This window comes from Amblyomma maculatum, chromosome 1, assembly GCF_055883805.1.
Source record: "Amblyomma maculatum isolate TAMU_Amacu chromosome 1, ASM5588380v1, whole genome shotgun sequence".
NCBI lineage: Eukaryota > Metazoa > Arthropoda > Arachnida > Ixodida > Ixodidae > Amblyomma > Amblyomma maculatum.
The window spans coordinates 294440695-294455956 of record NC_139344.1 but is presented as its reverse complement, the minus strand read 5'-3'; the positions used below and the strand labels follow the sequence as shown (position 1 = coordinate 294455956).

The 15262-nt window shown below is 48.0% G+C and overlaps 1 protein-coding gene across 1 annotated transcript; it reads right to left on the bottom strand.

Moving 5' to 3' along the window:
* Nucleotides 1-5742: 5742 nt before the first annotated feature.
* Nucleotides 5743-14703, bottom strand: LOC146206827 (uncharacterized). The gene is made up of 5 exons (XM_084591586.1): nt 14442-14703; nt 10974-11113; nt 9274-9362; nt 6173-6392; nt 5743-5925 (listed from the first exon to the last, which is right to left on the bottom strand). The coding sequence occupies exons 2-5, from the start codon at nt 11074-11076 to the stop codon at nt 5843-5845; spliced, it is 495 nt and encodes a 164-aa protein (XP_084447712.1). The 5' UTR covers nt 11077-11113; nt 14442-14703; the 3' UTR covers nt 5743-5842.
* Between the last annotated feature and the right edge of the window lie 559 nt (nt 14704-15262).

Sequence of the window (15262 nt, the reverse complement as noted above, 5' to 3'; positions counted from 1 at the left end):
AAGAGAGCCTCAATGGGTCGCTATATAGGGCTTGAAATGAGTCTTCAGTGAGAGTGTCCTTCTTTAACGCTTTAGAAGTTTCTTGCATACTTTCGATATAGCAGGTGAACTCATTTGTAAGTCACTGCATCGAGTATCACCTTCATCATTTATTGGCCTCTTTTTACCACTTCGAGCACAAGTGGTGTCATGAATATCAAACCATTTTTTATTGCTTTCATAACAAGCTTAATATTGCCACCTGGTGTCCCCACGTTCTTGCTGCGCCTGGAAGAAGAGGACACTGAAGTTGACTCTCGCGTGCTGTGCGCCGAACGTTGCCTGCTGGTACAGCTTCGTCCCGTCGTTTTAGTCAAGTCTAGCCCTGTTGTCCGCGACATATTTTGGTTTTGGCGCAGGGTATCGATCCCGCACTCCGGCGATGTCCCGCACTCCTCCGCATACCCAGGATTCATGTCCTGTGCCAATCGACACTCCTGTTCACCGCGCTAGCCGGAGGAACCTAGGCCTACCACCTGAGCACGGGCCGCTGGAATTCACCACCGCAGCCGCCCCTCGACCTGTCATGCAAACTCCAACGTACTACACTCTACAGAGCCCACGATTGCCTAAGGCTTTCCACGGCTGTCAGACGGAAGACGTCGAAGACTGGCTCGCCCAGTTTGAACGGGTCGCCGCATTTAATCAGTGGGACGACGCCGAAAAGCTCAGGAACGTCTTCTTTAGCCTGGAAGATGGCGCTCATACTTGGTACGAGAATCGCGAAGGCGCCCTAACATCGTGGCGCGAGTTCTGCCGCTGCATCCTGGACACCTACACCAGCCCGGATCGCCGAGAACGAGCGGAAAGGGCTTTACGCTCTCGCATACAGATGCCGAACGAGATCATAACCATGTACGTGGAGGGCATGACTAGGCTGTTCCGACGATCTGACCCGGCCATGCCCGAAGAGAAAAAGGTGCGCCATCTTATGCACGGCGTTAAGGAACAACTTTCGCCGGGCTCGTGCGCAACCCGCCGAGCACAGTTGCCGAGTTTCTTTCGGAAGCAATCACGATGGAAAGGATGCTCCAGCAGCGGTCTACGACCTACGACAGGGCGGTACTCGCCGCTTCCCTCACGGAGCCGCATTCGGCCTTCGGGGCTAGTCCGAATCTTCTTCGCGACATCATCCGCTCCATTTTGCGTGAAGAGCTCCAGACGCCTTTCGGTGCTCCCCAGCCGACGGTCGGCTCTGTCGCTAGTATTGTCCGAGAAGAACTCCAGCAAGCACTTCGGCCTTCGGTACCATCTGCTAACCCGCCATCCTTTTCCACCGAGTCCTGTCGGCCAACGTATGCGGACATCTTGCGACGTCCCCCAACTGATTCCACACAATTACTGCCACTCGACCAAGGCTCACTGTATTCAGCCCACCCCGAGCCGTACATCGACAACCGCCGACCACCCCAGCGAAAGGCAGACCTGTGGCGTGCCCCAAATCGGCAGCGCCTGTGCTTCCACTGCGGAGAAGCTGGTCACCTGTATCGACAGTGCCCATATCGACAACTGGGACTGAAGGGTTTCCCCATCGACATGCGTAGCCCTTCTTTAGGCCAACGACCCCGGGATATTGAGGACTACGTAGCCCAGCAGCGCATGGGGCCAACTTTTAGACGACAGTCACGATCTCCGTCTCCACGCCGACTATCCTCGCAACCCAGCTCCTCCGGGATGGCGCAGCGACGGTCGCCTAGTCCGAGCCGGGAAAACTAAAGACGGCGACCTCATGGGGCGAGGCCGCTTCAAATCGACGCGACGAAGACCCCCCGACAACGCGACCTGTGAGCGACCGCGACTTGATGGCCCCGACGACAGTTCGTACACGTGAAGATAGACTCTCGCTGGATATACCCGTGCTCCTCGACGGCTATAAGGTTAGCGCATTGGTAGACACTGGTGCTGATTTTTCGATTTTAAGCGGGAAGCTAGCGGCGCTTCTAAAAAAAGTGATGACGCCATAGTCTGGCACGCAGATTCGAACCGCTGGCGGACATGTCGTAACTCCGAGCGGTCAGTGCACGGCGAGAGTCCAAATTCGCAACTCCACGTTTGTTGTCAGCTGCCTTGTGATACATGACTGCTCCCGCGACTGTGTCCTTGGTGTCGATTTTCTCCGGGAGTATGGGGCCATTATCGATCTCCGGAAGCGTACCGTGACTTTTTCGACCGAGAAAGCTGATGATACTGACACCGCAGACCGCCAAAGCCGTGCCCCTCTTCGAATTTCTGCCGAGAGCGTTTATATTCCGCCACATTCTAGTGTTTTTGTGACTGTTAACTACGATGAACTACGTGACGGAACGGCGGTCGCTGAGGGCAACCAGTCCCTTTTGCTCACCCACGGCATCACCTCGGCACGGAGTCTCATCCATCTGCGTAACGGCCGATCTAAGCTCCTGGTGACTAACTTCACGAACGAACCCCGCCATCTTTTCCGCGCTGCCGCAATCGCATTCGCCGACGCCTTAGCCGACGTTTCTGAATGTTTTACGTTTGGAGAAGTTGAAAATGTGCGCCCATCCCTTGATCGTCTGGATATTAGTACAGATCTCTCGGAAACACAGCAGCACGATCTGCGTTCTCTCCTTCTGAAATACAGTGCTTGTTTCGCGACGTCATCGAAAATTCGGCAAACGCCTCTTGTGAAGCACCGTATAATTACTCCCGACGATGCCCGCCCTATACGCCAGCAGCCGTACCGCATCTCAACGACGGAACGTGAAGCGATTCAGACACAGGTTCAGGAGATGCTTCGTGATGGTGTCATCCAACCCTCCAAAAGCCCGTGGTCGTCCCCTGTCGTGCTGGTGAAAAAAAAGGATGGCACCCTTCGCTTCTGTGTCGATTATCGAAAGTTGAACGACATCACTAAAAAAGACGTCTTCCCGCTGCCCCGTATCGACGATTCGCTCGACAAGCTTCGCCGTGCCCAGTACTTCTACTCCATTGACTTGAAGAGCGGTGTTACGTTTCTCCACCGACAAGTGGGACAGCTGACGCGGCCACCGCATAGCAACAGGCAGAACCGCGAGCGGATCGGCCATTTCGGCGCCGTTCATCGGCCGCGCAACGCTTCCTCCCGCGGACAAGTTTCGACGTGTTCTTGCCACGCGCCAAATGTGTGTGCGTGCGTGTGTGTGCAAACGCCGGCCAAGCCTGGAGCTCGTGGGCGAGTGCGCCGCCCTCGCCCGTCTGCAGGAGGTGGAGGAGAGGCGTTCGGACCAGCTGCGATTGAGTCATCCCATCTTGCCCAGACACTTTGGGCGCTCCATTTCCTGTGAGGGTTTACCCTTTCCCTGTGAACGGGAAAACCTATAAAAAGCAGCGGCCGATTCCGCTGAGATAGAGACTACTTTGACGCGCCGTTGGCACGACGCTAGACACCAGCTGTGTGAGAGTGTCTGTAATCTTTCCGGGTCAGCTTCACTGCCCGTTTCTTCCTGATGTTACAGTAAAGGTTGTTTCGTTAAAAGACGCCTCGTCTTTGCTGGCACCTTTGATGCCGTCCGCCGTCCACGGAGCCGCCAGGCCAACGCTACCGAGGGGCGCGCGACCCCAAATGTAACAACTGGTGAACAGCGGTGGGATGACGACAACCAAGCCGTAACCGTGGTTGGAGGGATGAGCCAGGCGATACCGTCGTCCAACAACTGGTGAACAGCGGGGAGACGAGGACGACCAAGCAGTGACCGTGGTCGGTGAAACGAGCCAGGCCTGACCGAGGTGCAACATCTGGTGGGAAGAGCGGAGATGTCCGAGGCGTGACTCGTGAATCAAAGCAGCTCAGCGGAAAGGCGGGAGCAGTGCAACGAGCCCTGTGTGATGACTGGTTGCCTGCAGCGGAATGACTGCGTTGGATTCTTGGCTGCGAGGTTTGGTGAGTGCGGGACTTTCTTCTACTGAGTTTTGCCAGGCTTTTGTTAAGTAGAGAACAGAGCTGGTAATGGTGTTGTCGTTGTTGCTGGGTTAATTGCAGCAAGGCAATAGTGAGCAGTAGAGAAGGCAGCACTCTGAACAGCCATGGGTTTGGATTTGAAGTCGTTGCGCAAACCGAAATTGCTGGAGCTTGCGGAGGAGTTGGGTCTGGATTTGTCAGACAAACTCAGAAAACCAGAAGTGTTAAAGGCTATTATTGCGTTGGAAGCTGAAGATGACGAACTTTTGGAATGCCTTGAGATCATTGACGAACGTCAAGAGGAACGTGAACGTAGAGAACGTCACGAGAAAGAGGAACGTGAACGTCACGAGAAAGAGATTCGTGAACGAAGAGAACGTCACGAGAAAGAGGATCGTGAACGTAGGGAACGTTACGAGAAAAAGGACGCCCGCGTAAGGAAACTGATGCAGCTGGAGATTTCAGCCCATAGAATGAGCGTGGAAAAGCTTAAGGCTTTCAATGCCCTTCAGTATAACGGCTCGATACCGCGAGAGGGTACGCCACCGTTCCTCATCGCCGAGGATATGGCAAAGTATTTGGCAGACTTCGAAAGTCTGTAGAAGTAAACGCGAGATAGTTGGGCGCAGAAGTTGGTAGCTCTTCTCTCCGCTGAAGCGTCGGAAGAAATCAAGCGATTGGCTGGCGACCGCTTGACAAATTACTATGAACTAAAAGAGTCATTGCTGATACGATATCAGATAACGCCTCATGATCTTCGGAAGAAGTATGAGAGCGAGAAACATTGTTACAAGTCGTACTTTGATTTGGCCTATCAGTTGAAGGCCGCTGTAAGCGAATGGCTAGACAGTGCGGAAGTTCCGGAGCAAATCGAACTTGCACCGGAGTGTGAGACACAGCTTGGGGAAGCGGCCGAGAAGCGTGACCGCAGTAGCGAGCCGACCGAGCCTCTAACAGAAGAGCATCGTGTTACCTTGGTCGAGCCACCAGCTGAGACGGTTAGCACAAGCTTAATCGGCGAGAAGTCCGAAGTGACGCCGTTAGCGAGGTGAACTGCATGCCAACCCAAGTAGCTGTAGGAGATACAGTTCCATCAAATGAGTGTGGGGAACTGATAATAGCTGAACCGCCTCTCGAGTTAAATGCAGAAGCTGGTCTAGAGAGTGGCGGAGATGGAAATCAGCTAGGAAATGAGAAAATTTCGGTTTCCGAAATCAGCTTTGTCGTAGAGCATGGCACGCAGAAAAACGAAGTTCCGATCAGGGAAACTGCGCAGCCCGCGAGTTGTGATCAGCCAGGGCAGACCGACGAGGAGTGCGCGTCCGCTGTCGAGAGCGAGACTTGCGAAGGCGAGCGACCAGAGCAGAGTCAGAATCGTTCGTGCCCTGATACCACGCTAGGTTGTATTCGCGAAAGCAACCCCAGTGCGAACGCGGACGTAGCACACATGACCCTCACGCTATCCGAAGCGCCCCAGCTGTCGAATGAGCTTGATCGTGCGCCGGTTACGCTTATAAAAATGGGAACATCCTTTGAGTTCAATGTGAAATCAAAAAAGTCGGAAGGAAGCAACTTCCTCTGTACTGAGAATTGGCTACTGATTTTGAATTCACAGTGAATTAACTTTCTCTGACCATCCTGTGAATTTCCTGTGAATTTCCTTTGAGCTCCCAGGGAACAGACCGTTGTCAGTTTGAGTTGAGTTCACAGGCAGTGGCCAATTATTGGTTCAAAGGAAGTTTGAAGGAATGATGACTATGGGATATTTGGTGGATGTTCGAAGGAAGTAGGTTCAGACTGAAACATTTGTTTGTATGAGCTTATATTTATTTGAATAGATGTACTTCCTCTGTTTAGGCCTTGCAATTAGGCCTGCTTTCGAAGACCCTGCGACAAAAAATTGGATCACTGTCCACAATCCCAGTGCAAACTTGCGCAACTGCCGGTGACCACCTTGGCTAGTACTCCATTCAGCAAGCAGGTGTAGGCTGCAAAAAGAAAAAAAAAACATTAGAAGCATGACTGCAATGAACAAGCTAGAGTCCATCCAGCCTTCCTTAGCTTTTGTAAATTAAATATACAGAGCACGGACAGTGTGAGCGCCATGCAGGCACCACAGCATTATGCATTAAGGCAAGCATTATGGCCCTGACCATCACTGAAAAGTCAGCTGTTTGGACAATATTTCAGAATGCTCTTGCATCACATGCACAGGCTATAAGCTCGAGGACTTACAGATAACAGCATCCAATTTTGGGCAGCCCAGTGCCTTTTTTGGAGCTTGTTCCTTGCGGGCATTGCAGACACGGCCATAGAGTGAGCTTTCTTCCAGTTCTTCAGGTGAGAACACAACCCGCACCAAGTTACACGCAAACTTTGTTGCTTGATTGCCCGCACTGAGTTTCATGCGGTCAATCAACTGCTGATTTACCATAATATTGCTGCCAATGTGCACCTGCAAGAACAAAAAGCAAATATTAGTACTATGACCAGTATTGTAACATACAACAATATTCCTTGATATGCAATAAGAAAATGAAGGGGCTTTACAAACAACAAAAAACTTAGACCAGCTTAAGAACATTCAAAGAAACCCCAAAATGCATAATTAAGGTCATTTGTTTGCAAGTAAAAATACACATTCAAGAAGCCGTACTTTAACATGTACAACAATGAAGGCATACGAAAACTATTGGATGTTTTTGACACCTTCCCGAGCGGTGTTTTGATCTAATTTTGAATCAGGGCAAACATCTTTTTAACAATTTTATTAGTGTAACCTGACAATTGTGTAATATGTATTTAAAGTAACTAGCCAAAAAGAGGGCACATAATGCCCCGCAAAGGATTGAGCGCTAATAGTGCATTGCTATAGCAGAAGAAAAAACAAGAAATAAGAGATTTTTTAACGACCTAATTTATGCTTGCATTTCAACAATAAAAAAAAAAAGAGAGATTTTAAGTCAGAAAATAAAGGGATTTACTTATCATTAACATTGCAAAGGCCATTAAAAGCCAGTTTAGACAGAGCACAGTGCCCACATTGTCACCTCCTGTTTAAAAATACTAACATCCTTTTCGTACATCAGAAGCTCAACCAATTAAAAAAACTGCCAATGAAGGTTTAGCAAAAGCATGCACTCCCTGCTCTGTATGTGCTACTTTGAGGCAACATTTAGTTTCCAGCTTGCACAGGTAGCTTTCATAATTTAACCCCTCAAGCGCTTTGGACAAGCAGCTCGTCCTTGCAAAGATGCCCTCAAGCCATTTTGGACGAGTGCTTGTCCTTGCAGGATAGATCCTCACCCTGAGAGTTTTAGGTGAGTACAGCGCTCCTCTGTGGCTTAGGTCATGTGCCATTTGACAGATGGCACCACTGACCCGTTAACTGCTTTTTGTTCTACCACTTGAAAGCCTTTTAAGCAGCCTTAATGAGAAAAATGGTGCCTGGCAGAGGCAACGCATGCACTGTTGGCCCATCATCGCGGGAAAGAAGCTTTTCTTCGTTGCCATCCTCGCCATCCGAAGATGGCTCAGACACCAATTTTTGCATTGTTATGGGAAGTGAAGACGACAGTGATGACATGAGTAGTTCTTCCGACGAAGATGACAGCTCAGACGATACTATTGCGAGTTCTGTGTAAGTGGATGAAAATTGACAACATTCCGATGAAGCCCCCGGGCTTCCATTCTTGGTCGTCCCTTGTAAAACATTTCCAGTTACCTCGCTATATGTTACTCGACTAGATTGCTGCTTATTGGCGGGCAGTTGATTTTTCACGTAATGAGCAATAAACTTTACTGCGCTCATTTGACTTAGTTTCTGGTTCAAATATTTTTGTCTCGGATACCTCCTTTTTTATTACACTACCAATAGAAACCAGCACTAAAAATAAAAACTAAAGGGACACTTAAGCTCCGCCTTTAAGGGTATGATGCGACCAGTGTAGGCTACTACCCAACATATAAAGCCCTGCTTTAACCAAGCTGTATCAACATGTCTGCGTAGCCTAGGTGTAGCAAGCCTGACTCAGCATTGAAGAGCACTGGAATGTTGATTCGTATTTCACCTTCCCACCTCAAATGAACGACCGGAGTTAGCAGCTCCTCCTAACTTTTGCATATCATGCGGTCTCGTTAAGCCACACAAATCATCGAAGAATGTGTGTTCGGCCATGCCACTTGCCAGCGCCATGCTCTTGATGTTTAACTCACAACACAGACAAATTTTCATGTAATGGATCCGATATCGTAATTTTAAGCAATTTTAGCTAGAAATCTCGAAATAATAGTGCTCAAGGGGTTAAAGTGAAATTGAACTATTGTTGGATCAGCTTAAGAAGCCACAACTCCTTCTCAAAGGAGACCCTCCTGGCAATACCATGGTGGTTAATTGCCTTTGACTTGCCAGAGTGACATTGCAGGTGGCTGTCAGGTGCAAGTGGATTATATGCACATTAGCTTGAATACCACGATGACTGGCCCAAGTCGCTAAAATGACTGATTAGAGGAGCACCAGCTGCGTCATTCGAGTTGTAGTGCAAAAAGATGGCCTTCCGAGATCGATAACCTAAGAAATTGCTGAATATTAAACAAGCTAATGGAAATCTCTTTTCTGATGAAAAGGGCTTTGCTATAGCCCAAGCGAAGTATGCTCAACAGGAAGCGTAAACAAAAGTAACCTTGCACTTCCGATCACTACAGCTTTCACAAAAACTCTTCCAAATCAATATACACACGAATGAAGTAAGTCACTAAAATGAAAGGAAGCAGTTGGGATTGCAGTTGGGATTTTTTTTCATGGTTGTTTTGACGAATTTAAGAAAATAGCACTGTCTGTCTTTTGTCGTTTCTATCAAATTGACATTAATTTAAAAATATCATTATGCTACTAATTATGCAGTCTGTGAGCCCAGCCTCATAAACAGCATCCCAGTCAGGGCAGCCGCTTTTCAGTGGAGCCGAAACGCAAGGTGCCCGTGTGCTCTGTGTTGTCGGTGCACGTTAAAGCACCCCAGGTGGTCGAAATTTCCAGAGCCTTGCACTACAGTATCTCTCATAGCCTGAGTCGCTTTGGACATTAAACCCTAAGAGCCAACCAATCATAAAGAGCATTGCTTCTTGCCTATCTCTGAATTCAGTGACTGCTGACTTCATTCACATGGATAATGAGCTCCTCGTTTCCCTATCCCTGCACACTTCTCAATGGAAGTGCATGACTTGTGGCAGTGCTATCATAAAGCTAGAACCAAGTTCTTGTGTGACCCTTAAAAAAGTTTCATCGAGAAAGGCAGCAATGAGCACAACCATGCAGACACTAGACTAAAGCAACTAACCTGAGCCTCGGTTGGCAGCACAACTGCTTGTGTTGTACACGCAGCATTATTAACGGATTCCGTCAGCTGATTGACCAGCTCAGCAACATCTGAAAAAAACAAAAAAGGAAAGCTGGAACAAAACATACTATTTCATCACTAGCAGCAGCAGCCCATGTAACATTCACCACAGGAGAAAAGCCTTTTCTTTGCCCTTGACTGCATGACCAACCCTTTTCTCTCACCAAATGCGCCATTCAAAATTTAGCTGCTAGACACTGGCATCACTCACGCACTCAAGGCGCCCTATCAGCGGTACATAATCTAGGGGATGCTGACAGCAATTGATGAAGCCAATGCTGACATCCCACTTCTGATCTCTTTGTTCGCTGTGGAAATGCCTGGATTGAATTAACTGCGGAGGACGTTGTAACTACAGTGCAGCTGACGGGTGCTGCTATTGCTTAGAATGAATTCATGGGTGCGAATGATGATGCCGAGATAGCTGTGAGCGCTTTAACAGAAGTTAGTCAGATCACATCCCTGAAACTCTTTGTCGGTAGCAAGGGCCTTGAAGAGGTCAGCATGCAATATACATGTATGGCGGCAGCAATACGCCATACATTTGGACAAAGGCTGACACTCGAGTGTGTAGCTGATACTCGATAGCCCATGCTTCATCTATCTTGTGTCTGTCTTTCGTGTCGACATTTGCTAACATGTTGTAATGACCGAGTTAAGTTAGGCAGATTGCTGAGCCAGGTGCCGAGCTTGGACAAGCATAAATTTCCTGTTGTGAAAAAAAAAACACCACCTAAGTGACCAAAATGGCACAGGAAAATGAAGCGCATGCCATAAGGATTCCAAGGTCCAAGACAGGACGAGGCCACATATGATAATTTCATACAAATTTAGATTTTTTGCTGTCCCTCCTGCGCTCATTCTAGATGCACCTCATCATTTGCAGGAGACCCTGAGGTTAAAATCTGAGGGAATCAAGGGTTCCATTCAGATACGCCGTCCACAGTAATGCAAGAGCACCACAGACCTGCCGCAGCCATCTGGCTACAACTTATACCCCGTGAATGTGTTTGAACCTAATGCAGCTCTCCGGGTTCACTGGAGCGTTGTTGTCACCGACCACTCCAGAACAGAAAGGAACCCAATCCCGCGCCCGTTTTTCGGCCTCGGCTTGAGCAGCACAAATCAGCACAGGTGCTCACCTTGAGTGGCATTTGTTTACCATGCATTTTCATGAAGCTATCACATACGACAACAGGCTCAATCTCAGATGCATGCCGATCCCAAGCAATGACATGTGACACGCAAGTCACTGTAACACAAACAAAGCATGCTTGCAGAGCAGGAGTGGCAGCAGTTCATCTGCTACGTGCACTGCAAGAATGGTGGTTGGTGGCGTCATGCAGCAGCGCCACGGTGTAGCTGAGCACTACTGTACACCACCTATAATGTGTCGCAAAGACAACTACAGGAGGAACACCAATCCTAATCCTCAGTGTAGGGGGAACCTTATTGCAGCAACATAATCTTACTGGTGCTTTTACTAGGACGTGCTACAGACCAAGAGGTCTTATTCATTTAAGAGTTAGCACTTGAATTTGTTATGCTTTACGTAGCATCTGGTGACAGAGCAAATAATTTCAGTCTCATGGCAATGGAGATCAGCATTCCAATGGCTTCAGAAAAAAGCGATCACATACCAAGCATCTGACGTGCTTCATCTCTTGCGGCCTTATATTTCTTCATTCTTTTTTTTTGCAGACCCCACTTCATCCTCAAGCTCCAGGACTCTCTTTTTTGCATCTGTTGGCTTAGACATTTTGTCACAGCTGCAGCTTTCCTGCAAAACGACATGTGGCAAGGTCTATTCACTAAATTGTATTTGCACTCAAATGCATCATACAAAAATTATTCAGTATAACGCATTGTGCAGATATCTGGTTCCACACATGAGATTAGCAAAATAGTGACCAAATGAAGACCACTGACAAGAGAAACGTAGCATGGACACTGTTTAGGGTTCAAAGCAACACTTCTTAAGGAGGAACATTAGCCCTTGAGCAAACCTTGGCACATAAAAGGACATGGTAATGTTTAACTGCGAGCTGACACCATCCAGCATCACTACTGCTCAAGTGGGCAGAATGCCCACTTGAGCAGTAGTGGACAAAACAAAGGATGCATTTCCAGAAAAACAGTTTGAGCTCCCACGCATACCGTAAAACATAGCCACTCTGCTTTATGGTAGGTTCATGGTGTTTTATGTCCCAAAGCGACTTAAGCTATAGCGATGAGGGATGCCATAGTGGTGGGCTCAGTTGGGGTTTTTTAATGTGGAAATGACATCATACAGTACACAGTCAACTTGCATTTAACCTCCACTGAAATGCGGCCATGAATGCTGGGATTGTACCCATGTACAGTCGTGAGCTTTATGAAAGGGAGCATGCGATCCCGTGGCAGATAGCCTCATCCAGAAGTAGTGGCAAAGTGCAACGGCAACATTGAAAATGAAGTGGAGAGAGCGGTGCCCTTCCACCTGTTGGCCGTACCCCATGCACTGGGAGCAACTTTTACATCGGCGGCTAAAAATCATTGCAGCATTATGCTGTTGGTAACTGATATCACTGCTTGCTTTGCTATGCTCTGACCTAGCAACCCAGCGTAGGCTGGTAACTCAGGCAAAAGCGGCAGCCCAGGCCACTGGAGTCTTAGAATGGAGACTCCACACACTGCCTCCCCACCACACACACTTTTTTTTCCCTTTTTTTTAATAAAGTTTTCTCTCTCTGCGCGAAATCTGAGGAATGGCTGGTAGCGAAGAAAGGAAGCATGTTTGACGCTTCAATAAAAAGAAACAAACAAATGAATATGAAAGTAAATGAATGCGACAACACGTTAGGCGCTTTTATCTGCTTAAACTTCAGTCGCCTGCAGCTGTGAAAGCGTCCGTTTCGCTGCTACACTACCAATTGTCGCGGAACGAGCATCCTGGGCATCTTTAAAACTTGTTCTAAATCAGCTTCAATAATTAAGGAGCTGCCATTCTCCATGCCGCACCGTTCCGAGAAGCCTACTCCTGTTATCACGAAACACCGAGAATAGGGAACCCAAGCTCAAGTTTCGCCGCGCTACGGCAGCGCCGCATTCCTGGCGTGGTGGCGAAATGTGAAACTATGGGGCTTCGCCGGAGCAGACGCTCCGCTAGATTCCTGTGCACGCGCGGCGATCGCGTTGCGCCTGGCGGTTATTTGGCGATACAAAAACGCTTCCGCTGATGCGGAACGGATGTACTAAGTAGCATTGTGCCATGGGAAGCCACAATAGTAGGCGAAGCACCCAAATTCGAGGCTCACATGTGAAACTTTGCAGATTCCTTTGGAAGCGTGTCCGCAAGACCTGTTTTCCAACCCCATGACAGCGTTCTGAGAAGTCTCGCGTTCTTTGTGGAAACGAAAAGAGCCAATTTCCCCTTTCTTCGTAAACTCAGAAATGTTGACAGTTGACAAAGACGGCTTGGAGAGCCATCAAAAAAGTACAGTGGTTAAACACCATGCATAAAGAGTGAAGAGGATGGAAGATTATCCTTCTCTTCACTCCCCGCGTGTCTAGTTTTGCCGATTTTTTGTGCTATCTCCCTGCTTTGTGAGTGCTCTGAAAGCAACCAAATTAACAGATGTGACGTCCGCAATCGAGACTGATGTGTAAATGTGCTCTAAGTGTCCACAGCTGCCTTTTCATTTTTAGATTGACCAAGAAAATATCTAGGAACGAGGCCTTTTTTTTTTTTCTGGGGTGGGGCGGCGTTGGAAAACATGCCTTGCTGAGACGCTTTTACAGATTTTCGCAAATTGGCCAATACGTGAACCAATTATTATAATTATTATTATTATTATATTTAACGAAGATACGTCGGAAGTGCAGTACAAAAGTGATCCTAGCTATGGCTCGACTAACACTACTCGCAAGGAGCACCCCATTCGCGTCACAGGGTTCGTGAGTGCAAACCAAATATCATAAATGAAGCGCAACCATTTAATAAGAACCGAAATAAAACACTGTGTAGTACAAGCTTGGATTTCACCTGCCTTCCGAGCCAGCTAGCCGGTTATATCGCGTGTAGCGCACGGAGCACGCATGTGCTTATGAGATTGCTAGCGTTCTTGTATTTGAAGAAACACCTCCTTCGAACTATATACTTATTCTTCTACTGCGAAATTTCCTTTGGTAACGTCGTGATAATAAAAAAACAAATCCGTATATAGATCGCATGCTACAGGCCAAAACGATGGTCAACGAGCGGGCCACTTTATTCCATAGTACGGATGATACTTTAGCAGTTTTTAAAGATATTATGTACGACAATATAATTACATAGCGGACTTACCTCGAGATGCATTCCTACCTTTTTGCTAACGTGGGACGCATTCACAATCAATATTTACTCATCCCCGTCTGTTGTCTGCTCTACAGTGCAGACGTGAATAAAAAGTTTCCCGTTTATAATAAAGTATTCTTCATGGAAGTACGCGTCAGGTTGCCCAATCAAGACGGAATGCGGGTTGCATGTCGCGGTGCACCTGCGGGGGCGCAATGCGCGTGCTCGTGCGAGAGAAAGCGCACGGCGCACGCCGTGAAGGCAGCGAGCGAGCCGGCGGCGTCCAGTGAGTGCCCGCGCGACAAAGCAGCGCGAGACGTCTGCACGTACGCAGAAGCGAGCGAGCGAAAGGAGAAAACTTGCACGGGATGCCTAAGTGGTGCCGCCGCGTTTATCCCCAGTTTCTATTTTTCTGTCAGAGATGGCGCTTCCTGTCAGGAGCAGCAGCGCCGCTCGACGGTGCTTTGGAAGCCTATTGCCATTTGCTGTGTAAACAGGGAGAATCAGGTCCACGTAACGACAGCAGCCGCGTTTATTCTACTTCTTATTTCCGCAAATTCAGTTCATTATGCATTTTTGTTTTAATTTCACGCAATTCCCGGAATCAACTGTCTACCTCTTTCACCATGTGCACTACTGTCACCTGCCGGTTAACACAATGCGGTCGTAATGCGGGCATGTAAACGACTTCGCGACACGACTCACCGCGACTAGCAAAGGAAGGTGTTTCACAGGTAAACATTATTAAGACACGAATACGAAAAGAGACAAGAGACGTTTGACTACTTACCCACTCCGAGAATGAACGTAGGAGAGTACGACCCCTCCTTCCACTGGGCATGTAGTACTCCTTGGTTTGGAATAATCTTCCAGTATTTTGGATTATCCATCAGTTTCGCCTGCAGTTCTTTTGATTGTAGGTTTCTTACAGGGTAGCGGTCGCCCATTTAACCAAGACATGATCGGCCATTTGCACTACTCACGCTAAGAAAACACGACGAACACAACGAACGCGAACAATCAACTTCCTACGGTCATGAAACACATAGTGAAGCATGCCGCCGGCTGTTTTCACGAAAACGATAGCGCTAGAGTCTCAAGCGCCATTGCAAACTTTTAAATGCATTTTTGCAAACTTCACAAGCTTTCAAAATAAAACTTATAATTTATAAACAACCTTAAACGTTTGTTTTTTTAGTAGTAATATGTGATGCGTAACTAAACACAAAATAATTTAAGCAAATTATTGCCACAAGCAGCTGCAGCGCCCATTTTTTTGCTGCGGAATTCTTGTGGTGCATGTCAATCTTTATTGCTTTTACTCGCCGTGAGAACGTTGGTTTTACTGGCAGTATTCGTAACCTCGGCTGCGGGGGCTTCTGTGCGTGGTGGTACCGACGTACCGCGTCGCTGACGTATTAATTGCTGGTTTTTAAACTGTGATAGGAGGTAAACGAGCTTGACTTTCGTGAACAATGTGACATCCGGTACTAGGCACATCGTGAAGTGCATTTAACTGCAGGCTTTTGAAGCCGTTATCGATGGTGCTGCGGTAACCGGCTACCCGTCGAACGCACTGGAAATGCCACCACGGTAAAAGCGTACTTGCGC

What these genes read in the sequence shown, in the direction of transcription:
- LOC146206827 (XM_084591586.1), bottom strand. Translation starts at nt 11,076, where the DNA reads ATGCAAAAAAGAGAGTCCTGGAGCTTGAGGATGAAGTGGGGTCTGCAA. An exon ending in TGAAGCACGTCAGATGCTTG is followed by an intron (nt 9,363 to 10,973) that starts GTATGTGATCGC and finishes TGTTTTTTTCAG; the next exon opens with ATGTTGCTGAGCTGGTCAAT. An exon ending in AAAATTGGATGCTGTTATCT is followed by an intron (nt 5,926 to 6,172) that starts GTAAGTCCTCGA and finishes TTCTTTTTGCAG; the next exon opens with CCTACACCTGCTTGCTGAAT.